Consider the following 21,472-nt stretch of genomic DNA (forward strand, 5'->3'; position numbering starts at 1 on the left):
CAGTTGTAGTCTTACTTTATTTACTACGAGTAATAAGTGAATCTCTTCCCTGTCCTCCACCTTGGGCTTTCCCAATGGCTTTCCTGAAGTGCATCACTTTTAATGCTCATTGTGTGCATTGTGTGCAGTGCTCACTGAGCAATGTTTTTAGCTCTTCTAGTTGACCATTCGTACTCAAATGTTATAACTGGTAAACATAAATTTTACAAATTTCTTGATAGGAAACCTGGATTAACTGGCAGAGGACTGTATGAATTAAAACCAGAATGTACCAAGAACTTCAATCTGTATTTCTATCACTTCTCAAGGGCAGAGCAATCAAAGGTAATTAATTTCAAGCTTCTGTTTTTCAGTTTTCTTTTTAATTTTTTTCCTTTTTTCCACAAATGTTTCTTCTGTGAGGAAATATTGTCAACTGCTACTTTTAAAAAGTTGAATCATTTGAGACTGTTGACAGAATTTGTCTCAGGTTTTGCAGTGATTTCTTTATCATTAGATGCTTTATCTTATACAGAGCTGCTGAAATCAGTGGGGCTTCAGGAGTTTTATCTGTGAGTTCCCTTATGTCTTGTTAGACTGAAAGTGCTTTAACAGTCTGTATTTTTACTTACCTTTTTGGACATTACCATTCTATAATTTGTTTTATGGTTTTTATGCTACTAAAGAATCCAGGTTGGCTCAAGCTGAAAGATTAATTTCAAAAATGGAGGCCTTATAAGAGGTTGACATGTAGAATATAATATGTACAAAAAGGACATGGAAGCTTTCTCCTTTTATTTAAGGCAGGGTTGAGGTGGGGAGAAACAGCAACAGTATAACAAAGAAAATAGGAGTGCTTTTCTAAGTTTTATATTTCTGAACATTTTGAGTAATATTGGCGTCGTTCTATTTCAGGCTGAAGAAGCACAAAGAAAGCTGAAAAGACAGAACAGAGAAGATACAGGTATTTTTCTTAGAGAGAAGAGGGGAGGAAAGAGAAGCACCTGTCCAACTGTGTATTGCCCTGAATAACATGTCTTGGATTAGCCAGATATTGGTGGGGTTGTAGCAGTTTCTCTGCTAACCTTCTGACTGTAGTCAGGATTCTAATCCATGCTAGTTTATTCTTTCAGCTTTCCTTGCACGCAAGCAGTATCGAATGTTACAGCCTACTATCCGTGTTACTTTTTATCCAGCAGCTGTATGCTGTGCAGGGTTAGAATGTTAAGCTGTTTGAAAGTCAGATATTTGATACGGGTGTTGTAAACTTAATATGCTGAAATGTGAAACTCATATTTCTTTTTCAGCACTTCCACCACCAGTGTTGCCTCCTTTCTGCCCACTTTTTGCAAGTCTGGTTAATATTCTGCAGTCTGATGTCATGCTGTGCATTATGGGAACGATACTGCAGTGGGCAGTAGAACACAATGGCTACGCCTGGTCAGAGTCCATGCTGCAAAGGGTATGCTCCCTTATTTAATACTGTGTGGATGGTAAAGAATGAGTATGTATTTTAGCCATTTAAATTGGTTTGTTTGTAGATTTAGAAGGCTTAGTGGCACATCTGGAGTACTAGAGCATTCTGGCAATTTGTATCTGATGAAAAAAGTGTTTGACTCAGGATTGACTCCGCTGAGATTGAAGTGTATTCACTTTAAAATGCCATTGAGGCTACTTTTGTGCCAAATACAGTAACTTTTTTTTATTTCAAGGAGGCCTGAAAGTAAAGTTAATGGTAAAAACTTTAAAATAACACTAAACCATTAAGGTTGGAAAAGACCTCTAAGTTCATCTCATCCAACCATCAATATATAGAATGTTGGAAGTTGGTTTAATAATTTCAACTTTTGGACAGTTAAATTTTGTATGTGTTTAGAAAGGATTAAAAATGTGCATAAACTTCTGATAATAGCATGCAATTTTTAAGGCTAAAGCTAAGAAATATGAGAAGATACTGAAATTTATTCCAAAGTATTGTGTTCCCCTTGACTAGAAGGAGAGCAAACAGACAGCAGTGGTATAAGGTGTGTAAATCTGCAGAGTTTCAGGAACTTGTCAACACACACTGTTAATCCTGTATAATATAGCTTTGGTGCAATGCAACCTGTACAGAAATCACTTCAAATATGTTCTTATTTATGATTTTTTGTTATTATATTGACTTCCTTCACTTTTAACAAATTATCTGAACTATGTAAAGAAATTATGCATGCTTTAAGAGGAAAAAAAAGAACTAAACCTGATAATTTTTACCTAGGTTTTGCATTTGATTGGAATGGCACTACAAGAAGAAAAACAGCATCTGGAGAATCTCAGTGAGGAGAATGTTGTAACATTTACCTTCACTCAGAAAATATCAAGTATGCCGTTCTCTTCATAAGTAGAGCAAATTTTAAGTAGAAAATGCCACTCCATCATATTTTCTTCTTCTGTAGCAGTACTTATTAAAAGAATATATTTGTTGATCCATAGAAAATTGTTTTCAATATTATAAATAAATAAAAATTCTTAGATTTTGCAGGAAAAGTTGAGCAGATTATATATATTTCAAATGTATGTAGCAATGATAGTACCTTTGATAGCAGCGATACTTAATCCCTTGTGCAGAAAAATCCAGAATTAGAATAATTTCCATGAGATCTGATTTTTAATACCATGTAGCACTTTTAACAAAGATTGCTGTACATGATCAAACATTTGCAATAGTTGTTGCTGTGTTCTTAATCAACTGGAATTTATTTGATGCTTCTTTGCATCTTCTGACTAGTGCCTGTAATTCTATTAAGACATGAAACTGCTAGAATTGCAAATAGGTGGGAAATACAACGTTGCAAGTTTGATATAGCAGCTTCCAGGATAATAAACATTCAAGATGTTTGTATGGTGCATTTGGTCTTGTAAGTAAAGTTAGCGAATGAGAGTTGTAAGACAATTTCCTCTAACCTTTCAGGATTTAGAGATTATTAAGGAAAATGCCTGGGGGAGCGAAAGTTATATATTAGTTGAAGGAATTCTTTAGTTGTTGAATATATATGCAGGTGTGGGTTTTTTGTTTTCTTTGATAGTAGCTAGAGTTGAGTTTGTCATTCTGGTTTTTCTCAGGACCAGGAGAGGCACCCAATAATTCCCCTAGTATACTCGCTATGCTAGAAACACTGCAAAATGCACCTCATCTGGAAGTGCACAAGGACATGATCAGGTGGATTTTGAAGGTACATCTGTTTCATATGATTTATGAAAACTCTGAAGATTGTTGAAACTTCCCTAATTCTACTGCACTGATTTTCTTATTTTCCATGTTTTATTCTGTCTACCTTTTATTTTTCTTTTTCTTGGAATCCTAGACAACACATTATCTCGTCAGCGTTGTTGTTTGCACAGTTATGTTCATGCCACAAACTGAGAGATTTTGTTTTGTTGTTGTTTTTGTTTTTGTACAGACCTTTAATACCATTAAGAAACTAAGAGAAAGTTCTTCCACAAGTCCTGTGGCTGAGAGCGAAGGAACTGTTATGGAGGAGGTAAAACAAAGCTGTGGCAGATAGCTGATCTGAAACAGGTCCACATTGTGACTAACATCAGACTGTTTCTGATCTCAGTTCTGAATCAAAGATGGCAAACGTCAGTGATTTCTTCAACTTTAGTTCTGTCTCACAGCTTGGAGATCAAACAAACCTGTCTGTTTGCAAGACCTATTAGGAGAGTCTCAGGTCTATTTTTACCTTGCAATACATACTGTAGCCTCCAAATCTTAGGCGAGTTTACCAGTACTTCTTATAGCACTGATCACAGCAGTTAGGGGATCCAACTCTTCTTCATTATTTCAGTTTCATTGGAAATTGTTAAAAATACATAGATATCATTTATTTTACTATGCAGATCATTCCAGATGAGCTCTGCTGTTTAATCTAGCTGGACATGATGTCTCAGAAACATGGGCCTTAGAGCACTGTAGTGCAATTAAGAATACAGCTAGCACAGAGGGAGAGCAGCACGAGATGCCTGTCATTTCCCTTTTTATCTCATGAGTGCTCAAAGGGAAGAGAAATACAAAATGTGGTGAAGGCTTGAGGTGGGGGAGAAGTGCTCTTCTGGATCTGCAGCTCCATCTGGCATTGAATATGAGCCAAAGACAAGAGGCCCTCAGAATTTTTTGATAGACTATTTTGCCTTTTTACGGGACTCCAATTGCGTAGGGGTTAATATAAGTTACCTATGGCAGCAGCTAACGTAAGTTGTCCGTTGTTTTTAAATGGCTCACTGATTATTAATACTAATTGAATGATAAAATTTCAGAGTTCACGTGATAAAGACAAAGCTGAGAGGAAGCGAAAAGCTGAGATTGCGAGGCTGCGCAGAGAGAAGATAATGGCCCAGATGTCTGAGATGCAGCGGCACTTCATTAATGAGAACAAAGAACTCTTTCAACAGACATTGGAGGAGCTGGATACTTCAACTTCTGGAGTGCGTGATAATAGGTAATGAAATCTCATTGGAGTTTTTTTCTTTTTCACTTGTCCTGTTGTTACTGCTTTAAAAAGTGCTTTTTTTAAAAAAAAGTGTTCTTGGAAAAGTATTTAAAAGGGTTTTTTAAATACCAAGAAAGGAGCAGTAAATTAAGCCCTTTTCTCTTACTTGCTGGCAAGATGATGGATACTAATTTATTCCTCCCATCTCTCCCATCCTTGCAGTGCTTAACATCAACATGCAAATCATTTTGTTTTGTATTAAGTCATCCAATAGCTTGTAGCTTGTCGGAAAAGAATGACACAGTAAATAGGAAATAGCTGATTATATGCATGTGAGGACCTGAAAGAAAATTTGCTTGTAGCTGGAAATACAAATTGAAGCATGTTAATGATTTTGTGGGGAAGTGGAGTGTTTTCCAGGCAATTAAGTTACAGCGGTGTTGGAGGGTCACAAATACAGTTTGTGTTGAATTGGAACAGTTCTCTTACTAATGAGAGGGGGTACTTTTTTTTTTTTCCTGGAAAAATGTTTTTGCATAATTTTTTCTGGAGACATAAATATTGTCATATATGTGCCAAAACTGTTTTGTCAGAGAGCGTTTATCATAAAGCTAGAATGCATATTGCATTTGAAGCATGATTGAACTGTGTATATATATATATGTATATATAAAATATATATTTATCTTCCAAATATTGTACTCACTAATATTCTTTGTATGTTCTAGCCCTGTAATTTCAGATGCAAAACTCACAGCCCTGGGGCCAGAGCAAACTAGGGTAGCTGAACGCAGACAGATTGTTATGTGTATATTGTGTCAGGAGGAACAAGAAGTTAAAGTGGACAGTAGAGCTATGGTGTTGGCAGCATTCATTCAGAGATCAACTGTGTTGTCTAAAAATAGAAACAGAATTATTCCAGACCCTGGTAAGTGGTGTTCATAATGATGAATGCATGTCAGATCTCTGTAATGACCACGTTTTCTTTTTACACAGCAGTGTTGCCTTCTTAACTGTGTAATTGTGAATGACTTCATTATAAGAAATGGTAAAACTCCTGAGTTCTAAGTGAGGTGGTTACATGTCCTAAGTAATAACATGAAATAACTGTGAAACATTATCAAAGAGTTCTGTCAGCCATTTTTGATAAATTATTTGTAAATATTGAAAACGATAAACCAAGCTCAGAAATGTTTGTTTTTAAACTAACTCACAACGTTATAGGGAAAGAAGTGCTGGTATATCCTTGTGGTTTTGCAGGAGTATGCCTTCTTCTCAGTTAAATCATTTGTAATGCTTCATAGCGGTATTGATTTAAAAGAAAAAGAAAAAGCCTTTGTGAAGCAGCTTCCTTTTTATTAATGGCATTATTACAGAGATGCCTGGATTCTATATATGCAAACACAAAAAAATTTCCATACTGAATCATGTTGCGCTCTGACCCTGAAGATTAATGTTCTTAGTCTCATTATTTAATAGAACTAAATCACCAAAACTGCAGATAGATCTTTGGCCCAGAACCTCTGATATCCAGTCTAAGCACAGTACATACACTCAAAACAAAAATTCAAAATGAGCTGAACAGTTTCAGTTGTGGATTAGTAGTGTGCTTTATGCTTCATCAAATGAATTGTTCTTTTGTAATAAAGTTTAGTTATAATGCAAATGCAGTTAAATCTTTTATCTGCGGTGAACTCTTGAGATAAATGTTAATTTCAATGTTCTTTTGTTTCATTTTGAATACAGAAAAGCATGACCCATTGTTCATGCATCCAGATCTGTCATGTGGAACACACACGGGTAGCTGTGGCCATATTATGCATGCTCATTGTTGGCAAAGGTAAAAAGCTGTATTTCAGTTAAGTCCAAATAGCACAGTACGTACAACATTTAATTGCAAAACTAATATCCTGTTGCAAATTTAAAAAGCAGTGCCATAAAGCAATCACAGCAGCTTACTGCTGTAAAAATTATGTATGGTGTTATAAACACTGTAAGCATGTTTAAAATAATTTTCATTTGCTTTCTCATCTAAGTGAAGGAGACTCTGAAGCTGCACATGACAGCTTTCATTCCTTTTGAATATTTATCCATATACATCATGCCCTGTGGTACACATAACTGAACTCTGAAGTTCAGGTTCTTTTTTTTTACTGCTCAGCAATCGACACGTTCCTGCTGCTGCTTGTGCTCTTTATTGAAGTTTTAAATGACAGGGCACCCCTTGCACTTCTAATTCTTCTGTAATGTTTCATTTGAACTAGAAGCATATGTCCTAGTTTGAGCTTATCTTTGACACAGTGAGCTTTATCCCTTGTTCCTTGTTAAACCTTTTCAGTTATTCTTTTTTGTGGGAGAGTATAAGGATAAATGTGCTTTGTATCACCAATTCTATGTGGCAAACATGAACTGGTAAGCCTCTGAATTCTATTAGGTCCTTGCTTTGGTCCTTGGTGTGGCTTCTCAGGTGCCTCATTGCAAATTCTGCCTTACTTGTGAAGGCTGTCAGGGGCTCCTGGAGATTGTGTCTGCAGCTGTGTAGTGATTCCCATGCAAGTTTCATTTTTCATAGTCTTTGATATGTGCTCTCTGAAGATGTCTTCAGTTCTTTCTTCAGTTCTTAGTGTGTAGGTGATGTACAGTCCTGTGTAGTTTCCATTAACTCCTGGAAATGTCCTTTGCCTGTGCTCAGACCAGTTTTGTGATGTTGTAGGGCATACTCTAAACTATCCTAGAGACTTCAGGCAGCAGTTATGTATAGCAAAGTGGTGGATTTGGTTCATTTCTGAGGTCAAACACCAGTTTTTCCATTTGCCCATGAGTAGTGCTTGTGGCATCTTCTGTAATTTTATGGGAAACTGAAGACTTTTTTTAATTGTTCAACATTTTTTTCTAACTTTCTTTCCCACCCTTCTTATAAATGGATATTGGTAAAGTTCAAGCTTAAATGTGATTGTGATTGTCTAACAAACTTCAGAATTTTGTGACTGCCAAAAACTGGGATAGCCTGCAATTAGACTGATCAAATAGTTGATGAGTGAAAGGGTGGAGATTTCTCCTTCAAATAATTCTTACGCATGTCTGGGAAAAGGACAAGTGTCTTCATAAGTATTCATGAATTTCTGTATTAAGGAAATTTTCTAATAGCATCTCAAATATGTCTTGCTGTTTTCTGTAGGTATTTTGATGCTGTCCAAGCAAAAGAGCAACGAAGGCAACAAAGATTAAGAGTACACACAAGTTATGATGTAGAAAATGGTGAATTCCTTTGCCCACTTTGTGAATGTTTAAGCAACACTGTTATTCCTCTGCTTCCACCACCAAGGGTTTTGTTTAACAGGTCTGTTTGCTTTTTTATATACACCTTTGCAAGTATAGAAAACAAAAACAGACAACCTCCCAAACATCACTATCCTCAAAGCCGCTTAAGAGTTTCAACGTACCAGGCAATCCTTAACTAAATTCAGTGTTTTGACTTTAAAATTACCTTCAAAATTAGTTCTCGTTTGTTCTAGATCTGATTTTTATGTTTATTTTTGTTTTGCGATTTTTTTAATTAATATTGTGGAATAAGCTTGTATGAATGAGATATGAGTATTGCTAATTTTAAGCAATTTAGTGCTAACTCAAACTATTACAAGATCCTGATACTGGAAGTTGCAGATTTGGTCTCTTACTGCTGTTGCTGGTCTCAGAGCAATTTTTGGGATCTATTTAAAACAAACAAAAAAAAGTAAAAACTCCCCAAAACTTCACCTGAACCAAAGGCTATCAATGATCTCAGGAAAAGCAAATTCTCTCTGGGTTACTTTTTTGCCTTTGGAAATGCTTACTGTTCTCTCTTTTGATAATCTCAATTTGCTTGCTTCTTTCTTTTGGTCTGTGGACCTTTCTAGTTTTTATGTGGTTTGGAATGGTGTGAAAGGCCCAAGAATTGCAGGAAAAAAAAGACTAAAAAAATGTGGACGACCCTCTTGAGGAAACAAAAGATCAGAGATGCCTATGAAATATTAATTTTTAATGTAGTTTGACTTCAAATAACACGTCGTCTTGTAATTACTTTTGGACAGGTTAGACTTTTCAGGCCAACCAGACCTCACTCAATGGATCAAAACAATATCTCAGCAAATAAAAGCACTATATTTACTTCGAGATGAAGACCGTTCAAGTAAGTCTGGAAAAACTGTCTGTTTGTATGTGAAAATGTTATGTTGTGCATGCAGAGGACCTAACGTTATGGTTCTACCACTGTGGAGCTCAGAGAGTGTGTAGAAGAGGCAAGAATAGCTTAGCATTTCAGTTTCTGGTGATGTGTTCCTGCACCTTTTTATAATGTAAAAACAATGTGTAGGTAAATAATAATTTATTACTTCTTGTTATAGGTAATTCTGGCAGTTCAGAAAAAATGGATCAACTACAACTACCTGAAGGATTTAGACCAGATTACAAACCGAAGTACGTATTTACATCTGAATAAATCTTTAAAATCTTCTCATGAGATGGTAATATGGAAATAGAATGTGACTTCTGTGCTATCTCAATAATACAGGTGAAAAGTATGAATTTTGTTTTATTTAAAGTCGATCCTATTATGATGATATTGGAATCCAAACCACAAGCAGTAAAAACTATATGATAGAATTTCAGAGGAAGATGTGGTTCATGAGCATGTAGAGAGGACCTGCAGTTGTATAATTTTCAGTGTGAAGATTGTGGGTTTTTTTCCCTCTATTACTGTTAAATAGATTGAGTCATCATTATAGATAGTTCAGCACAACAGTAAAGCATGAAGGAAGTCTGGGAAATTGAGGGTGATTTCAGCTATTGCTATGTTTGTATTTGACTCTATCACTTCTTCATTTGGGGAGAGAAGGTAATTATTTAAGTGCTATGGACATGTCTGTAAACTGCACGCAAAAATGCAAGACACCCATGTTAGGTGCTGATGGACTTTGTCATCACTAACCCACAATTCTTTTAATTTATTCTTAACTATTGGCTCTGAAAATTATGTATTTTTAAGGCCATGGAACGAGACTGGCTCAAATAAAAAAAGTAATGAGGAATGTAGCTAACACAGAAAAGAGGTTTAAAGAATCCAGAGATGCAGAGAGAGATACTGGAGTTCTCACTTTAAAATTTATAAATGTATAGGATGAATGCTCAACATTGAAAGTGTTATGCTGTCAGTAGGGGAAATAATAGATTAGCATTATTATTTTGTTTCAGGAATCCATATTCTGAAAGCATTAAGGAGATGCTGACAACATTTGGTACAGCAACATACAAAGTGGGCTTGAAGGTTCATCCAAATGAAGAAGATCCACGTGTACCTATAATGTGCTGGGGAAGCTGTGCTTACACAATACAGACCATAGGTACTAATGTATTCATTTTGTTCCTTTACAACATGGATTTCAGAATTTAGTTAAATTTACAACATTGAAATGTTTTTGTATTTTCTTGTCTTCCCCAGAACGAATTCTAGCTGATGAAGATAAGCCATTATTTGGCCATTTACCTTGTCGACAGGTAAGGATTAAGTAGCAATTTCTTTATCTACCAGGAGAAAAAGAGAGAATTGCGCTGCTTTAATGCAGAATGTCTAAATTTTAAGCTATAATTCTTTGGTAATTTTCTTTTTCAGGATGTTACCATCTAGTCAATCAGTAGCTAATTATTAAAAAAATTTATTTTAGATTTATTTTTAAATATACTGACAAAAATAATGTTTTATTCATTTATGCACAGCAGTTCAGTAAGGCCAAGATTTCTCTTTGTAGCAGTCAAAATAAGAATACCAAGGAAACTTGCATAACTGTATGAACATCAATATCTCTGTTGTTGTTAAACACTCAGACTGCTCCCTCAAACTTCAGCTGAGGAGCCCAAAAGACTGCTATAAATCAGAAGGCATTTTTCCTATTGAAGAATTTAGTTAACTGTGAAAATCTTTTTTTGTGTGTATTTAAAGGATGACTGCCTTACATCATTAACAAGATTTGCAGCAGCTCACTGGACAGTCTCATCTCTTTCAGCTGTACAGGGTCACTTTTGTACTCTCTTAGCATGTAAGTTTGCCACCTCATTTTTCTCCTCCTCCCCCCACACAAAGATAAAGATGCTTACAGATGACAAATCAGTATTTCCACCTGTGTACCTATGTATTTCATTGTACTGAGAAAAAATATCATATCTCTTAGTTTGCAGTTCCAACATGAATTTCAAGCAAATCATGTGAAGTTGTGTTGACTTTTCCCAGGGTTTCAGTTGCTGCTTGTGGAAGGTTTCAAGAGTGAAAGAGAGAAAAGTGTGGTCTTTCACAATACAGAAGTTATATATTGGAATTTGAAGAAAAAAAAAAAAAAAAAAAAAGAAGTTAAATAATTGTGTTTATTGTAGTATTGGAAAGAAATACAGTATTACCTGAGGTCTGTAATGTATCTGTGAACTTTGCTGTCTTTAAAAAGTAGGTTTTGTGATAAGGCAGGATGTAATACACAATGTCATATATTAGTTGAGAATTTTGATTAAAGCATCCGACATGTTCTAGGCTTGAATCATTTACAAATACAGCTGAGAAGTCTGGAAGTCAGCCTACTGTTAAAGTCAGATGAATATGATGCTTTTTTTTTTTTTTTTTGAAGGTTATGGGTGACTGACGTTTCTGAAATTAGACTTCTTTAGATAGTCTAGGATTTTTTTTACTGATAAATAACAGTACTAAGAATGAAATAATTAGTTTGAACATCAGTGAGATTCCAGAGTAAAATTTTAGGTTCCGCAGTGGAATGTATCTTTTCTAAAGGGTAGAATTTTAGTAAAGCTGAAGGATGAGGAACAATAATTACATGAGACAACTGCTCTGAAAGGGTATTAAAGGCTGGGATACTTTGAATGTCAGTAGAGCAGGGAGGTTTTTAACATGCATGCCCACACTGAAATTACTAGTGAAATCAATGCCACCTACTTCTGCAAATGATGGGCAGTTTTGTGAGACAGAGCTTATTTCACATTGGTTTGTAGTAGTAATGGTTGAGTGCTTCTCTGTGGGAAGCAGAACAGAATGTTGCCAGCTATTTGACTGGAACTTTGTAGCAAGCAGTTTCACATGGCTTGGTGGTTGATTTTTTTTGTTTGTTTATTTAAATCTGAGATTATATTCCTTTAAAGCTCTATTTCCCTCCATCAGTCCCTCTGTACAGTTACATAAGCAACTGTACTACTTCTGTTTTTCTGCAAAACAATACTCAATATTTAATTTTCCAAGGCAAAGAATAAGGAGGACTTTGATCTGACAGTGTTCTACGAATTAATTGTAAATAAAGATAATAAAATAAATATTGAAAAAAATCTTTTTTGAAAGACCCTTATCTGGTCAGGTTTTTCTCATAGAAGCCTGTTCAAAAACGTGGGTTAGAGTTCCAAGGTGTTATGCTTATGAAAGCAAGAACATCCAAAATCTGAGCGATGCTGAAATGTTTGATGGTAGAAATAGCTGTAAAATGTCACAAATATTGAGCTGTTAATATTCTGGCCATCAGGGCAACAGTCTTCAACTAAGATATTCTTCAATATCTTCAATATTCTTCTATTATTCATAATATAATACATATATGCATATATATTTTTACTGTAGCAGTGCTTTTATACTTTGCAACTTAATGCTTACAGCTGCACTGTAGAACTGTTCTCACAGCTGCAGTTTCAGCTCTTACTGTAATCTGTTTTTACTGATCAGAGTAAGGATGTTTGTGGCTATTCCCAAGTTGTTTTAAATATGTTTTAATTTTTGAAGAAATTTTATTTATGCTTGCTTTTAAATGGAGGTACTTAGAATCTATTAAGTGTGTGGACTTTTGTTATCTGGGGTGCTTTAGTTCACATTTCATGGTTACTGTGAATGGTACTGAGACAGAAGAACTAATTCTTAGCTCTTTCCTAATTAGAGATAAAAAAATGAATTAAAGACTTAGCAGTGTGTTTTTGAGTTCTGTAAGGCAAATGATTTACATGAGGTGAGTCCAGGGAGCCTTGTAAGGTTGAGCAAACTGCAGAAGCTTCCATCTGAACAGCTGTCTGACAGACAAGGATCAGTGTTTTGATTGAGTCTATTTGTGGTCAGAAGTTGAAATACTGTGGCATTTTCTATCCCAGTGGGAACACTAGCAGTAAAGGAGAGGCACTATCAAGAGTAGTAATGGCAGCATTTAGTTGCAGTTGTTTTGCTTTTGTATCATTTCAATACAGTAGTCGAGTAGGCAAAAGTTTGCAATGAATGACACTATGTCATAGGACTTGAGTTGGAAGGGACCTCAAGATCATGAACTCCAACTCCCCTGCCACATGCAGGGCCACCAAGCTCCACATTTAATGCTAGAGCAGGCTGCCCAGGGCCCTGTCCAGCCTGGCCTTGAACACCTCCAGGGCTGGGGCATCCACAACTTCTGTAGGCAATTATGTGGAGGATAAAAAGGGATAGGAGGCAATGTTGTACTACTTGCTTACAGTCTTGTACAATAGTGTTGAACAACTCTTGAAATCTCACATTTCTGGTCAAAAAATATATATTTGTATGTTAAATTCTTTAAGCATATTAACCAAGGAGATTGATCTCATTTTGTAACTGAAATAAGCTAAAATGTTTTTTGTATTTAAATATTGAATTGGTAAATGTATTTTTTCTTTAAAACACTTAGCACTGGTGCCTAATGAGAAAAATGGAAACCTTCCATGCATACTTGATATCGACATGTTTCATTTATTGGTAAGTATTCCTTAATATATATTAACAGTGTTGTGCTCCAGTAGGCACCATGTGAAAACTTCCTTGGAAACTTGAATTCTGGGTGAGGAATCTTTCAAAAAATTCAGCATATTCATCATTACAGCATTTATTTATTTATCACTGATTAAGACCATTTAAGATATTTTTTTTCTTGCAATTTACTTCTGTAAATGCAAGTGAGTTAAATGAAGAGAAATGTGAACTTTGGATGTTTTTAAGAAGAAAAAAGACAGTCATCGTTCTGTTAAGTAATGGCTGGTTAATTAGCGCTTCAGAATTAGCCTACTTGCAGCATAAATAGAGAAAATTGGAAGATTTAAAAAGAAAATAATCCAGCTGCTTTCTTTTCCAGGTCAGCTTGGTGCTCTCTTTCCCTGCCATACATTGTCAGGATTTTTCAGGGATCAGTCTTGGCACTGGAGATCTTCACCTGTTTCATCTTGTCACAATGGCACACATAATACAAATTTTACTTACCTCATCGACAGGTAATGCCACTTTTGTTCAGTTTTTACTGAAACAATGGCTCAAATCTGCACTTAGAAAACACACCAGTTGCTATTGGTAAATGTATGCAGTTTGCTGTGTTAAAATTGCTGATGCTTTTTTCCCTTCCATTGAAAATACTGATAACTCATGAAAATTCACTCTCCTGTCTTTATTACTTACATTGGAGACTTTTTTGCGGCCTAGCTCGTTGTGAATCCTGCTCTCCAGTGAATGTAGTCGTGTCTGGAAGTGTTTATTGCAGAAACTTGGCTTAAATTTTGTCTGATGAATAAGTTGCAGTTAGTGTGTAAGGAATCAGTGCCTCTTCTAGCAAGAGGAACTGGGAAAGGCAGAGTGTACCAAAAGCAAAAACAACTCCAAGCAATTACAGTCAAAACAAAAGCAGTCAAGCAAGGAAACCAACACCTCACTGGAATTAACAGCAGCATAAAGTTACAGTATAAGATATGACCACCGTATGATATTCTGGTGAAGAGTTGTCCATTGGAATATTTCACCTAGTTTTAATCTTCTCAAAATTTGCGTTCTTGCTGTACAAGTTATTGAAGTAACTTTCTATTTCTTTGTTCCTCAGAAGAGAATGGCATGGATCAAGAGAACACTAGCAGTGAAGAAGAAGAAGCTGTGCTTACGCTGTATAAATTTCTTTGCCAGTGTACAGGAAGGTACGGCAGTCTTTCAGTGTCTGTGTGAACTTATTAGAATCTGAAATACCTATGCAAATTTTACCGTAATTAAGTGTCCAAGTTAGTTACCTTTTTTGAATCTATTGTAGTGTTGTTCTTAGTGTTGAAATATTATATTTACTGACTTCAGTTTAAACAAGCATTACTTAATAGGAAATAGGACTGAAGACTTGTTAAATAGAAACTGCAAAGTATTTGTTTTGTTTTGTTTTTTCTCTTAAGTGCCTTGAAAGAAATTTCCTCAGGATGGCACCTATGGAGGAATCTAAAAGCTGGAATCATGCCTTTTCTGAGATGTTCTGCTTTGTTCTTTCATTACTTAAATGGAGTCCCAGCACCCTCAGAACTTCAAGGTACCTTGTGCTTAACTTTTTGTATTGTCAGCTTTCCAAAAGACACAAACAAATATGTTTTGGTAAAGCGAAGTACGTATAGGATCTTTTCTGAAAAACAAAACAAAACCTGATGGAATGAATTGCAGGCTTGATACCAGGGTGAAATTATATTTCTATAACAAAAACAAACAAAAAAGAAACCCCAAACAACCACTCCAACATTTCAGATTCAGTTTTTAAAACTTTTTTTAATGTGGATACCAATACTGTTCTGGATAATTTAAAACAGAAATTTATGTTCTTCTGTTAAAATAAGTGAAATCTTTTCTATTTCAGATTTGTTATTTGTTACTGTTGCCCAATAAGACCTGCTTTTGTTTGCATTGTTATCAACATTTTGAGTTAATAACTTAAGCCTCCAAACAAAAACTGGTTATATATGTCACAACTGATTATAAAACTTAAAGTATTAATCATAGTAATCAAAAGTAGGGTCACACTTCTTTGGGATTCCCAAATTTAAAACATGTGGTTACTTGGTGCAGAGCTGGTGTTAGAACAGATGATTTTCATGATTTGCTGCATGTTGTGGATTGTTTCCTTGACATGAAGCTTCTTGACAAGCTGTAGTAAAATGTAAATTTTCATTGGACAGTTGACATGCTTACACATTTGGGATTAAAAAAGAAACCTTTATTTCCAAATTTCACTTTCCTGTAACAAGATTCCTCAGATTCAATGTGGACTGGTAATGAGCAGTAGTGTTGAGTCTGTAAAGATATTAAGATGAGATACAAAGTATGGCTCTACTTACAGACAGAGGTCCATGATGTTTTGTAGAACGGTTCTAAGAAAGAGGAAGGTGAGGGAACAGCGTGCATCCTCATTTTCTTCACTGCTTTGGAAGTAAAAGAGACTGTGACATAGAAGAGTAGTGGTACTGCTTATCATACAAGTTGACAGAGCAAAGCTCCAGGGAGTCAAGCCAGTAGCATGACGTGCAGTGGATGTGTCCTAAATAATATTGTTTGCAGAATTTGGCATTGCAGTCAGTTGAAATGACTGTGTTTTTGGGATTGTTGGGCACTGATCACATGTGACTCGTTTCTGTCATGATCTAGAAAGAGCATAAAGTTACCATTTAACTGACAGCATTAAAAAAAAAAGACATGCTCACTTGTGGAGACCATTGAGCTCTCATTGTGGTTCTTGAATGAGCAGCTTGAAGCCTGCTTCGAGAGGAAATCTGTGGAAATCTGCTTGTTATTACTGGCAGATTTCCAACATTGCTGCCTGCTGCAGTTACCAGTATTCTTTCATACTTCATACCACACCTTGGTATGGAGGAATATGGATTTTTTTTTTTTAGTTTTTTCTTTCTTATTTTTTTTTTTTTAAGACAGCTGTCTCATTTCAGGCTGTATTTCATTTATCATAGATGTAATTTTAAAAGGACTATTATGAGAATGATACTTTTTTTTCTTTTTTTTTTTTTTTACAGTGAATGGAACAAACCAGTTTGAACACTTATGTAGCTATCTTTCCTTGCCAAACAACCTCACCTGCCTTTTTCAAGAAAATAGTGAGATTCTGAATGCCTTGGTAGAAAGGTACGCTTCATTTTTATGCTTAAATTAATATAGATTTCTACACAAACTCAGTTCTGTAACTGTTCTCCAAGGGGTCCGTATATACAAGTGGAAGTTAATCAGATTTTTAAAAGCATTTATGGAAGAAATGTTTTTGAAAAATCCTTTTGGTTGTAGATTATTGGTAAACGTACTCTGAAACGTCTTTGGAAGTCAAAATCTTCTCCTTTCTGCTTTCTTGCAGTTGGTGTAGTAACAATGAAGTAAAAAGATATCTGGAAGGCAAGAGGCTTGCCATCAGGTAATCGTGGAGAAATTTTAAGCATACACAACAAACTTTGATGTTGCAGTTTTCTCTTGGTGATGTTTTTTTCTAAGAGGTATTTCTAAGAACATAAAAGCAGCCTTGTATTATTTCATGGCAAAGAGCTTGGGGGTTTAGCAAAGAAATTTTGAAAGTGAAATATTGCTTATATTACTAGATTTTGAAGTGAAAATGAAATTTTACAGTTCTTTTGAGGCTGATCTGCAGCAGAGGGAGCCCATGGCTTTTCTTCAATTTTCTGAAGTTTTCTACTTTTGCAATTTAAAAAAGTACGTTGCAAATACACGTATGAAACTTTTATTGAAAAGTGCAGAATCTTCAATTATATCCTTAAATAATACACATTTTCCAGTTAAATTAATAACAGGTCACTTAGTAGAAAAACAAACAAAGGAAAACTTCACGCACACATTTCTGTTTGCTAAGCAATTTATTTAATGCTTTCTGAATTCAGAGTATAGTGGGCTTATGTTGGACTGTTTGTAAAGAATGGGTAAAAATAAAGATCTATTTCATTTAAATGGTCATCAATTATAATTAAAAATCAATATTAGGTTCTCAGTGCTGTCAATAAAACCATATCCCTGTATTTCATTTGCCTTTGCTCATTGCAAAAACTCACTTTCAGTATTGTGTGTGCAATAACACTGACAAAGAATTACAGCTTTATTTATTAAATACCAAGCTACTAACAGACTCTTAAACAGTAAGAATACTTTTTTAATGTGTTTCCTGCTGCATATGATTATTGAGGTTGTTTTTTACTCTTGTTCCTTTGATGATTCTTAACTGTTCTTTCTCAGTTTGTGTCCATTTTGGTGATTTTTTTTTTTTTTTTTTTTTTTTTTTTTTCCCCTCATCTCATTCTGAAACATTGCTTGTCTCTAATCTGTATTTACATTTCAGGCTTTCGTATGTATTTTTTGTAGAAGCAAAAAAAAAAATATTAGAACGTATAGTCAGCCAAAAAAGCAAAACCAAAAAAAATTGGCCTTGAAAATTTATTTCTGAGGATACAAATATTAGGTATTAAATACATGTCCATGCAGTAAAAACCATCTAATTGTCTTCAGAATGGAAGTCAGGTTATCTAAGCTAGAGAGTCAGTCTGTTTTCCATTCTGTGTTAGTGATAGCAGGGAAATGCAGAACAAACTGATAAGGGATGAAGGCAAATGTTTTTGCACCTGTCGTGACCTTATGAAGAGTCACTAAAAGCATATATGATGTGGTTTTCTGACTTTCTGTATGTGTTTATTCTCAGATCTGTTACAAGAATACATCTAGGAAAGCTGGAGGTGGTCTAACTGATGCTGTGGGCTCCTTTTTTTATGAGCTGCCACTTAGTGTTTGAATAGCAGAGAGGAGGAAAACTTAAAAAAAAAAAAAAAAAAAAAAAAAAAAAAAAAAAAAATTATTGGCAGATACTGTTTAGATTATTTGGGAAAATATGAATTAGCTTGAAATCACTGTGTATTGCTGCTTAAACCTCCAGTGGCTAATTTGATTGTTTCATTCCAGCTATGCAAGAGAATCCAATAAGTTAATAGACCTTCCGGATGACTACAGCTGCCTCATTAACCAAGCTTCTAATTTCTCGTAAGTTGCATGCAGTTATACTGAGAACCCCTGAAGTTTTCTGCTGCTTTTGATAAACTGGAAAACATCTAATCTAAAATTCTCACATAAACTGTTCATGGAATGATGAAGTTAATAGCAGTTACTGATTGTTATCTTTTCCAGCAAAAACCTTTTTGAATATTATGACATAGGGAGCATAAATGCAACATAATTTTATTTCTTTTTGCTTAACAAAAGGTGTCCAAAATCAGGTGGTGACAAAAGCAGAGCTCCAACATTGTGCCTTGTGTGTGGGACCATGCTATGTTCTCAGAGTTACTGTTGTCAAACTGAGTTAGAAGGAGAAGATGTTGGAGCCTGTACTGCACATACATACAGCTGTGGTTCTGGAGTGGGCATATTCCTTAGGTAAGGAACTGAGTGCTGCTGCTTATCCTGCTAGGTAAGGTGATATGTGTGGACATGAGTGGTTCCATAGATGTGCTTGTAGGGTGAATAGGCTGGATGGAGTCATCTTTGTGTTTGGAGGTCATTTCTTTGAAAAAACAGGAAATAGGAATTTCATCTTGAAATAGATTTCTCTGTTTCTTTCCACTCAAGCATTAAGAAACAAGGCGAATTCCTTGACTACTTCTTTTGTCGTTGCTGAAAACACTAAAATTTGTTTTAGTCGGCTTCCTGCAGAGTTAATTTACAATTCTCTTGGCAGTTGGATAATAATGTTGCAGTAATTATCTCTCATGTTGTTACATGCATACAAGGAAAGGTTAGATAATCTCTATTTTCACTTCAGCAAAGATTAGTGAGATGTGATATTGTTTTATTTTCTTGTGCTCACATGGAGTACTTTACAGATTGTAAATGATACGATATGACCTACCAAGGAATTACAGCGGGAAGAGAATAAGATTGCAATTCTTCTTTAAAAAAAAAACGTGCCTTTAAAAGTCTACACACGCAGGTTGCACAGAATGAAAGTAGTTGAGAATTGGAAAAATAGCATCTGTGAAAGTATGAGGAATTATATGTCTAAAAATCAACACCTAAAATCTACTCTGCTTTTCTCTCTAGAGTACGAGAATGTCAGGTGCTCTTTTTAGCTGGAAAAACAAAGGGCTGCTTTTATCCTCCTCCTTACCTTGATGACTATGGAGAGACAGACCAGGGACTTCGGTAAATATTTATTTAAATAACTTTTAAAAACAGGAATTCGGAAGTTATGAGCAGTTTTCAGGTCTAAAAACTTAATTCTTAGCATCTCTGCAGTTGCCTAGAAAATAGGGCTGCTCTGAAAGTAGTGCCTCCTATTTTATTATGTTGGCCCTCAACATCAGAAGAGGCTACTGGTGGTATGGCAGTAGAGGTTGAACCCTCCCAGGAATAATCTATTATATTTTGTTGCCATGCAACAGATGGCAGCAGAAGGGCAGTCTGACAAAATGGTGTCTGACAGGGAAGTGTGTATGGAGCAAAGGTGTGTCACTGAATTCCTTCACGTGGAAAAAGTGGCATCCACTGACAGTCATCAATGCTTGTTGAATGTTTGTGGAGACCAAACAGTGGATGTGAGCACAGTGAGGCAGTGGGTGGTGCTTTTCATCGGTGGCAACAGCAGTGTGAAAGACAAGATGTGTTCTGGACAAGGCTGAAGGTGACAGTGTCCTGGACTGCATCATTACAAGCAGTGTCACCACTATGATCTGGAGTCAAGACAACAGTCCATGGGGTGGCGATGTGATTTCTCCATCTTAGAAAAAGTTCAGGATGCAGCCTCTAGCAGATGAAGTGAGTGCATTGTCTTTTAGGATAGGATGGGGCAATTCTTCTAGATTTCCTTGAAACTAGACAAATATCAACTCTGACTGCTGCACTGCAACACTGACTAAGCTGAAGGCTGACACTGCTAGAGTCAGGCCAGAGAAGATGACAGCCTTTCTCTTTCAGCACAATAACACCAGTCTTCATACCAGTTTGAAGAATGTAGAATGTATCACCAATCTTGACTGGACTGTCCTACCAGACCTGCATTGTAATCTTGGTTTAGCACCTTCTGTCTCCCATCTGTGTGGGCAACAATTTCCTAGCAATGACACCATCATAGCAGCTGTAGAACGGCAGATCACCTTTGCTTGTGTAGATTTTTACAAGTTTACATGCAGGCTCTTGTTCATTGCTGGCAAAAATTACGTAGCTAGTGGTGGTGACTATGTTGAAAAATAATGTTTTGTAGCAGAGAATTTGCTCCATCAAACAGTGTTATTGTGCTCCTTGTAAGTGGTGTAGTTTCCATAGAAGCTAATAGGAGGCATTACTTTTGGAGCAACCAAGGTATGTGCAGAGACTTTTTTATCTGTGTTATTTTAATCCTAAGTGAAGTTGTAATGAGATGATTTTATTTAATGTGGTGATTTTGTCTTCTGTCTCTGTTTCCTGTGAGAACAGTTGGAGGCCTTGATGTTGTTAACAGTCGCTACTTCTGAAACTTGTCAAAATCATAGAATGTGAGCTGGGTCAGCATGGCAAGACTGCTGAAAAAATCTGTATTCAGAGCACTGTTAACTGCACTGATTGCCAAAATGCAGAGGGAACCCTTGAGTGATCGGGCTGGGAGAACAGAGCAGATAGCGCTCCGGTTTGCTGATTAAAGTACCTGTTGGTTTGTTCTGATGAGGGAATAATGTGAAAGGGTAATCTCAACGTTCTGCATTGCACTTGAGTGTTTGTGCTTGGTTGCGGAGGTTTATCATATCCAGTAAGCGTTCTCTCTTTTTCAGGCGTGGGAATCCCTTGCATCTGTGCAAAGAACGATTTAAAAAGATTCAGAAACTCTGGCAGCAGCACAGTATCACAGAGGAAATTGGACATGCACAAGAAGCAAATCAGACACTAGTTGGCATCGACTGGCAGCATTTATAATGGTTATCTGCTGAAGACTGGAACTTTAATAAGACTTTTGTAATTCAATAAGCTTTTTCAAAGGAGGCATTCGGAAGAAAAAAAAAAAAAAGGTTTGAGAAAATGAAATAAACCCAGTCCTTTTATTTAATCTTTGTTTTACATTGTATTTCATAAAGATACCAGTTAACAATAACCAAGTAAACTTTGTATGTAAGCAAGTTTTATTAGTCATATAATTTGCACTGTGCTTCCTTCACAGAAACCTCTTGGGTTATAAACCTGGGCAAACGAACTTGAGTTTCTGATTGAAAAG

At 35.8% G+C, this 21,472-nt stretch overlaps 1 protein-coding gene across 2 annotated transcripts in view; it reads left to right on the forward strand.

Moving 5' to 3' along the window:
* Window positions 1–21,177, forward strand: part of UBR2 (ubiquitin protein ligase E3 component n-recognin 2) — a gene marked incomplete at both ends in the record, with an annotated part of 51,285 nt that extends 30,108 nt beyond the window's left edge. For both annotated transcript variants that reach the window (XM_079550182.1, XM_079550181.1), the window contains 25 exons: window positions 222–324; window positions 895–943; window positions 1,287–1,441; window positions 2,237–2,339; window positions 3,082–3,191; window positions 3,420–3,500; window positions 4,276–4,457; window positions 5,177–5,376; window positions 6,195–6,288; window positions 7,627–7,788; window positions 8,519–8,616; window positions 8,831–8,903; window positions 9,678–9,826; window positions 9,925–9,980; window positions 10,423–10,519; window positions 13,148–13,215; window positions 13,589–13,724; window positions 14,321–14,411; window positions 14,655–14,785; window positions 16,269–16,377; window positions 16,601–16,657; window positions 18,202–18,279; window positions 18,499–18,669; window positions 19,333–19,434; window positions 21,036–21,177. In XM_079550182.1, the coding sequence (XP_079406308.1) occupies window positions 222–324; window positions 895–943; window positions 1,287–1,441; window positions 2,237–2,339; window positions 3,082–3,191; window positions 3,420–3,500; window positions 4,276–4,457; window positions 5,177–5,376; window positions 6,195–6,288; window positions 7,627–7,788; window positions 8,519–8,616; window positions 8,831–8,903; window positions 9,678–9,826; window positions 9,925–9,980; window positions 10,423–10,519; window positions 13,148–13,215; window positions 13,589–13,724; window positions 14,321–14,411; window positions 14,655–14,785; window positions 16,269–16,377; window positions 16,601–16,657; window positions 18,202–18,279; window positions 18,499–18,669; window positions 19,333–19,434; window positions 21,036–21,177 (2,797 nt within the window). The remainder of the gene's footprint in view (window positions 1–221; window positions 325–894; window positions 944–1,286; window positions 1,442–2,236; window positions 2,340–3,081; window positions 3,192–3,419; window positions 3,501–4,275; window positions 4,458–5,176; window positions 5,377–6,194; window positions 6,289–7,626; window positions 7,789–8,518; window positions 8,617–8,830; window positions 8,904–9,677; window positions 9,827–9,924; window positions 9,981–10,422; window positions 10,520–13,147; window positions 13,216–13,588; window positions 13,725–14,320; window positions 14,412–14,654; window positions 14,786–16,268; window positions 16,378–16,600; window positions 16,658–18,201; window positions 18,280–18,498; window positions 18,670–19,332; window positions 19,435–21,035) is intronic.
* Window positions 21,178–21,472: the final 295 nt, after the last annotated feature.

This window comes from Tetrao urogallus, assembly GCF_951394365.1.
Source record: "Tetrao urogallus genome assembly, chromosome: 2".
In the NCBI taxonomy this organism is placed as follows: Eukaryota; Metazoa; Chordata; class Aves; order Galliformes; family Phasianidae; genus Tetrao; species Tetrao urogallus.